At 43.1% G+C, this 7071-nt stretch overlaps 1 protein-coding gene across 6 annotated transcripts in view; it reads left to right on the plus strand.

Moving 5' to 3' along the window:
- Pcnx1 (pecanex 1) overlaps window positions 1-5568 on the plus strand; it is a 146538-nt gene extending 140970 nt beyond the window's left edge. For all 6 annotated transcript variants that reach the window (XM_021202606.1, XM_029541145.1, XM_029541144.1 and 3 more), the window contains 2 exons: window positions 374-514; window positions 667-5568. In XM_021202606.1, the coding sequence (XP_021058265.1) occupies window positions 374-514; window positions 667-807 (282 nt within the window). In that variant the 3' untranslated portion in view covers window positions 808-5568. The remainder of the gene's footprint in view (window positions 1-373; window positions 515-666) is intronic.
- The last annotated feature ends 1503 nt before the right edge of the window (window positions 5569-7071 follow it).

Consider the following 7071-nt stretch of genomic DNA (forward strand, 5'->3'; position numbering starts at 1 on the left):
GAACTCACTCTGTAGACCAGGCTGGCCTCGAACTCAGAAATCCGCCTGCCTCTGCCTCCCAAGTGCTGGGATTAAAGGCATGCGCCACCACGCCCGGCATGTTGGGACGTTCTTGTTCTGCCAACTTAAGAACGGAGAGCAGCAGCCTTTGTGGCAGTAATACATGTTTCCTACTTGGTGCTGATACTGAATCATCACAGGAAGGAGTCTAAAAGGAATCAATTCAGGGCTATGTAGATTTTCTTTAAATTTCATAGTAAGCAGGGAAGAATTTACAATGCAGAGTCCTACAAGAGAAATTTTGTTTCACTTAGCCTTATTTTTCATTAAGGAGGGGAAATGAGTTGGGAGTGAACCTCATGTATCTGTTTAGATTGTGGATCTCAGTCAGATTCTGGAAGGAATCAACGTGTCAAAAAGGAAAGAGCTGCACTGGCCTGATGAAGGAATTCGGTTAAAAGCTGGGAGAAACAGCTGGAAAGACTGGAGTCCACAGGAGGGCATGGAAGGCCATGTGAGTGCTCCCAGGAAGCTGTTGGGACCCATGCATCAGACCCATGCATGGTTTTAGCTGCTCTGTGTCTTTCTGCTTGAGTGGTTAACAGAACTGCACGGGGGGGGGGGGGGGTACATTCAAGGTCTGACTGTGTTCTTTTTCGTTAATAGGTGGTTCACCGATGGGTGCCTTGCAGCAGAGACCCAAGTACAAGGTCCCACATCGACAAGACAGTGCTTCTCATTCAGATTGATGATAAATATGTGACTATAATTGAAACCGGGGTACTAGAACTGGGGGCAGAAGTGTGAGCCTGCCCTGCATACCTGGCTTCCCAGCCCTTGGAGAGAAAGCAAGGTTGCAGAAGATCCACCTCCGGGGACCGACCGCCTGCCCGTCGCAGCAAAGACTTAACCAGTGGCTTGGTTAAACTCCTCTCCGCCCTGACTCCTGTCACTGTCTTCATCCCCAAATAAAGCTGAAATATTTTTTTAAGTTAGCTGCATGAAAGGCAAACTCTGTTGGAGCCTCTTGATGGAAGGCGCTCGATGCATTTATGCTTTAACCCATGGACTCTTGTCTCTAACTCTAAACTCATATTTTTCTAATTTCTTTGCCAAAAACAGTTGCCATGGTTTTTGTTGTAGAAAATGAAATCCATTGACCATGATTTTTGCAAACAGACCCATGTGGAAGCATTTGGTCCGACATATAACAGTATAAAGATTTAATGTACAGTGAGAAAGATGATGACAAGACATAGGTTTATCTTATTCCTTGAACACTAAAAACTTTAATGAAAAAACTGCACTAATTTTTTACAGTGATGCACTAAATCTGAGATTTCTCAGAACATTTATTTATATATAAAAATAAAATACCATTATTTAAATTGCCTTCAGGCTTAGCCCCTCCCTTTCCTGACACACAGGCAGCAGATGCTGCCGCTCCTTTTCTGTCAGTACGCTGGACTCCGGAGACACAGCTTCACCCCTCCCCTTTCCCAGGGCTGGTGACCAGCAGGTACGCCTGTCGAAGGCCAGCGCCAGCTGCCCTGTCACGGCTCCCCTGTGCCACGCTTCTCCAGCCGGTGGCAGGTCCTGTCGAGGTTGCTTCTGGAACGTGCTTTTGCTTTTCAAGAAGAATATGAAGGCCCAGGGATTTAAGAAAGGATCAGTTGCCTCTTATTTGAAGAGTTCCTAGCTCTTGAAGTTACTCACATGAAGTTCAGTTTCACAAGTAAAGTTTTTTCAAACAGAATTGTCTATGTGGTTCTGTTCTTGACCTGCCATCAATAGCAGCTCCGCATTCTGCTTCCTTCCCCTTCTTTCTCTATTACTTGAATTTATTTCCTGTAATTTATAGTGTATATCTGTCTTTAAAATATTATGACTGTGAAATTGACTTAATTCATATGTTGTCCCATAAATTATATTGTTTTTTTTAAAGAGCATGTATTCAGGAAAATACGTACCTTGGATTTATAGTATAGCTGCGTGCAAACTGCAGTTTAGGGTTCATTTGCAACTTCAAGCATTTTTAAATTTGTTTTAAACTCCAAAGAAAGTAGCCCCCCTCCTCTGAGCACCTGGGGCAGCCGTCTGTCACCCCTGGACAAACAGTAGAAAACAATAGGTCATTTTGATGTCCCTTACTCTGTCAAAGCTGTGACCATTCCAATGTGTGGCACTGGCCAGCTTCGTAGCTTCTGTGTTAGGCCACCCTGATATAGTATCTTCTGAGGTGAGAGGAGAGAGCTGGTGAGGATACAGGCGTCGGGGTGTGTCCAAACACTACAGGAAGCAAGGAGAGCGGACAGCAGGCGAGAGGGTCTCTCTCCAGATAACTTCAAACCCTGTTTGTGTTTCCCTTTGTTCTTTTAAAGTCGGTGTTCAGAACCCAATGTGCCTTGTATTGACGTTTCCATAGACTTCAAACTTTGCAGACTTTATCCTTTAAAAATATTTGTCAAAAGACTTACTGAATCTTTACAAGAGAGCCCTTTCTCTTTGTAAATTGACCACTGTAAGGGGTATTTTCCCACACGGTTACTCGATTCCTGCCTCTTACTTGGGCAGTGCTGTGCTGGCCGACGACATGTCCAGCGATCTGTCTGTGTTTGAAGCTTCCTTCCCAAAGGACTTGTGCTCCCTGCTGCTTGCTTGTTCCGTGCTCTGGATGGGTCTGCCCTTGTCACGTCAGTTCCTAGGTGACAGATGGAAGACCATTCATTTGCCAGAGGAAGAATCAGAAGATAAACTTTAGATGACTTACTTGGTCAAAGGGTCAGAGTTCTATATATGCCTGTTCTCCCGAATAATTGTTGGACGCTATATGCTCCAACAGTAAAATTCCATATATAAGGCAGGTTCTGGATGGAACTTGTATATCAAGTCTTAATTTGAAAGAGTTGGACACTTTCCTTAAAACAAGTTATTGTTTGTTACCTTATAACGTTATTAAATTTATAAGTTAGGAAGCCTAAGAGAAGCCTTGTTTTTAGTTTTTTAATCTAAAACCAATGACCTTAAAAAAAAAAAAAAACAAACAGAACTACTTTTCTAATTACAGCAGGGAAGATAATGGTAATTAAAGATTTGTGTTTTAAAATTAAATTTATCATAATTTGTTTTTCTTCAAGTACCCTAGTGATTTAGGTTTTCTGCTTAGCCTTTTTCACTAAAATGCAGAACTCTGGCATCTTTTAGTCCATAATTAAAACTAAAACTTCAGAGATCCATAATTTTGCAAGTAATTAAAAACAACTTTGTATCTCCTTCAATGCAGCTGCATGATTGAAGTCTCTGTTTTTCTTTGAATTTCTCCTTTATCTTGCACCATTTTAGAAGGACAATCCTGGAATGACTTTGTCTTCATCTTCTTCAGTAATTAAAAAACAACTACGTATTTGTACCCCAAACTAAGCTTTTGGTGACTCTTAAGCCCATATCTTGGTGGGAACCCCCTTTGTACACCCTTTTCCAGTGGACTTTTTTGCTAACAGGCTTTCCTTTTTCCAAGGATCTAGATTAACACATAGCGGTGCTGCTGGTGGACCTTGGGAGGGTGGAGCTGAGGCGTATGGAAGCTTTACAGAGAGACAGTAATTGCTTTTTAGGCGGCCAGTGAAGAGCTGCTCAGTGACTTCTCCCTGTTTCCATCAGCAGGGGAGAAAACACCTCCATCAGATTGCAGGTGTTTTGATTTTTTTTTTTCAAGTGTATTGATAATACTTCAGGTTCTTGAACCAGAAGACAAGAGACAATATATTCTCTCTTGAAAGGCACATAAAAAATTAATCTGGGTACCGAATGTCAAGCGGTGTGCATGTAAATTCTTACAGAGGAAACCAAAGCTCTCACTGAGAACTCTTTCTGGATTCGTTTATTTTACTTTTCTATCTCCTCTCAAAATATAAAATACAGCCTCATATTTGAGCAAGAGTCACACAGCCTCTTCACACTCTACATAGTTTCCTACCAGCATCCTCCTGCCTCAGCCTAGAACCTACCCTCTGAGTGTGTCCTGCATCACTCATCAAATTCTGGGTCTCTAGTGTTTGCCCAGTGTCTAAAATCATCTCTTTTTGGGTAAATTTAAGTCATCCCTTGCTCTGAATGTATGACTTGAAGAAAGAAGTAATCTATGAAAATTCTTTGTGTTTCCTAGCTACTGAGGTATAAACTGTTGCCTGGTGTATTAATTGCTTTCATATTTAAAGTGCTTTCTCATTAGTATAAGCAAATCTATTTCTGTATTTTTGCCTTTAAGTCCTTAGTATTCCTTCTCATCTCTCTTTGGTAGCTACATAAAGTTACTTTGTACATGGGCCCACTGAACTTTTCCACGTGAGATGACACATTTCTCCTAGAGGCGTTTTCTTAACTGCAAGATGAACAGAGCCTCGTCAGTTAAAGCTTTAAGTGGTGCATGCCTGTTGCTGGCCCACCCCTGAACTTGGTGTTTCAGACTTAGATGGATACTGAGATTCACTGATGAGGCAAAGGAGAGGTATGTTAGATACTGCAGTGTAGTAAGTGATAAGAATTTTATACATAGGCGTTTTTCTTTTTTAAGAATTTGAAGACCACCAGCCGTTTTCTTGGTTTCTCTTTTCAAATTATCTAGTTGATGAACACCCAGGCAGCCTCATTTGGAAGCTTGTTCACAAGCTCTAATCAGAAAGGAATTGCTTATCAAACAGGTCTGGGAAGAGCTAACCTTGCTTGAAGGCGGAGGTCTCTCCAGTGGTGCACCGCCTGCCAGAGCTGTATGGTGAGGATTCTCTTGCTTGCCTAGAAACGTGTTCTCACTGAATTGGGGCAGAAGTTCATCTGTAAGCTGAGCATCCCGACCTGCCATTTTGTGATCTCAGCATCGAGGTGTCCAGGGCCTGAAGCAGATGGTCACGCAGGGTCCCACTCAGCTGTGTCACTCTTATACCTATTATATAGGCTTGGCCTTTTCTTAGACTTCAGCTTTGTACCTGACCAGCTGTGGTTCGTAGGAACCAATGGGAGGGAGGGCGGCCCTCTAACAGGTGGTGAGGGTGAATCTGTCACCTGCACAGTAGAGGATGTGGCTGCTCCAGGTGACTCTTGGGTTAGGTGTGCTTGTTACTGAACAAAATTCTTTATATCCTAAGCTTGAGTCTTCAACCAAAATGATAGGAATGGGGGGCTCTTTTTGGCTGTGCTTTCTTAAAACTGGTTTGAGTAAATTGTCAACATGGATGACGTCAGCCCTGTACAAGCCTGGCTGAGGAAAGTTAGAAATGGTTGTGGGCGAGTGTTCCTGTGGAAGGAGCGTGGCTTTCCCTTTTCTCCTCGTGGGCCCTGAAAGGGCATTGCCTCTACCAGCATTCAGTCTACACTCGAGATGAGGATATGTGTCCATGCGCATGTCTGTGAGTGTGCGTGCGAATGTTACTGCAAACAGCTTGTAAATACTGTAGTTGTTTAAAATGGAAAATAAAAGCTGAGAAGTCTTTTGACATATATTGACCAGAAAAAAATACAGTATTGACCGTGGATAAAAACAGGAAATAAATTTTTTTTTTTCATTTTGCCTTCTGTCCTTTTTTTTTTTTTTTTTTGTCAAAAATTTTAAAGAGGATATGGTGTCTTCTGAGTGGCCTTGGTTCTGAGCTAATCATTCTATGCCTGTAATCATGAGGTTTGGCTTACACCAGATAAAAGTGCACTCTGGCAGTACCTCTTGCACAAAGGTATTTCTGTCCTCTGAGTTATATGCATGTTAATGGTAGAACTGTCAGATGATAGACATATATGTGCTCAGTTTAATATATATATATATGTGTGTGTGTGTTATATATATATATGTTATATATATATGTATATGTGTTTTATATGTGTGTGTGTGTGTGTGTGTGTGTGTGTTCAGTTATACTAAGTTACAATGCAGAGGAAGGAGAAGCCCCAGTTAATGGACCAGGGCTGCACCCTCACCAACCGGTCTTCACACATCCCTCAGGATGTAAACTTGGATGGAGAGAATTTGCATGCTCTGGACTATGTCACTGGGCACAGGCTGCATCATTTCAGCTGGTAGTAATATGGGAGGCAGATTATTTTCTGCAACAGAATCCCCAACAACATGCTTCATCCTCTCCCAGGTCACAGCCTTCCATCTTGAAGAACAGCACATTTGTAGTGACAGGAACCAAGTCAGGGAGGAAGGGGTTCCCTTGAGGGTCATGCCCATCTTAGAATTAATTCCAGGGGCTGTTGCTATGACACTTGGATCCCAGGAGACCTTACTTTCCGAGGTAAAGTTTACTTAGGATTTGTCATCCCAAATGATCCAAAGGTGCTTTGCTTGCTGTAACCAAATGGGAACACCTTCCCCTCAGGTAGGCAAGCTGAGCCCTTTAAGGGTCACCTGAGTGTGGCTGGTTTACTGTTTAGCCAGCACTTGCCCACAACATTCTCTTTCCCCTCTCATGCATGCTTATGGAAGGCAACTGAACGTAGTCACATTGCAGACAGATGCCAGAGGACTGGATTGCTTCACAGTGTCTAATGATCAGACTTGAGCTGGTTAGGTGCCCAGTGAACTAGGTGTGCTGAAGGGAAAAGTTGGGCTCAGTTCCCTTTGGTTTCGGAGTACATTGTGTTGATACATAAGTAATTGGCCCGTATGAGAATACACCAGATCTCTGGGCTCATCTTGAAACAGGTTTTTATCAGATAAAGTCAGCACCAGGATGACGCTGAAACTGCTTCAGGTGAGTGGGTACTTGCCCTCTTCCTTCTGGCGTCTTTCTCTGCTCTACTGATCTTTACCCTGTGAGGGTTGGAGGAAGGCACTGGGCAGAGGACAAAGTTGACCCAGCTTGCAGTCACCATACATGTTCCCACCAATTCCACGCAAGCTCAGCATGCACCGTACCTCTTCAGAGTTACACCTTCAGCTACAAAGGCCAATCACTGAATGTGGGGTTCCCCTAGGAGGAGCCCTGGGTCCAGAAGTGAGCATCTCTTGGTTGGAGGATGCTTTCTTGGCAAGGACCTAACAGTCCAGTCCAGGGGAAGAAGCAGTTCTCTGAGTTTGAG

Source organism: Mus pahari, chromosome 7 (assembly GCF_900095145.1).
Source record: "Mus pahari chromosome 7, PAHARI_EIJ_v1.1, whole genome shotgun sequence".
Taxonomy (NCBI): Eukaryota; Metazoa; Chordata; class Mammalia; order Rodentia; family Muridae; genus Mus; species Mus pahari.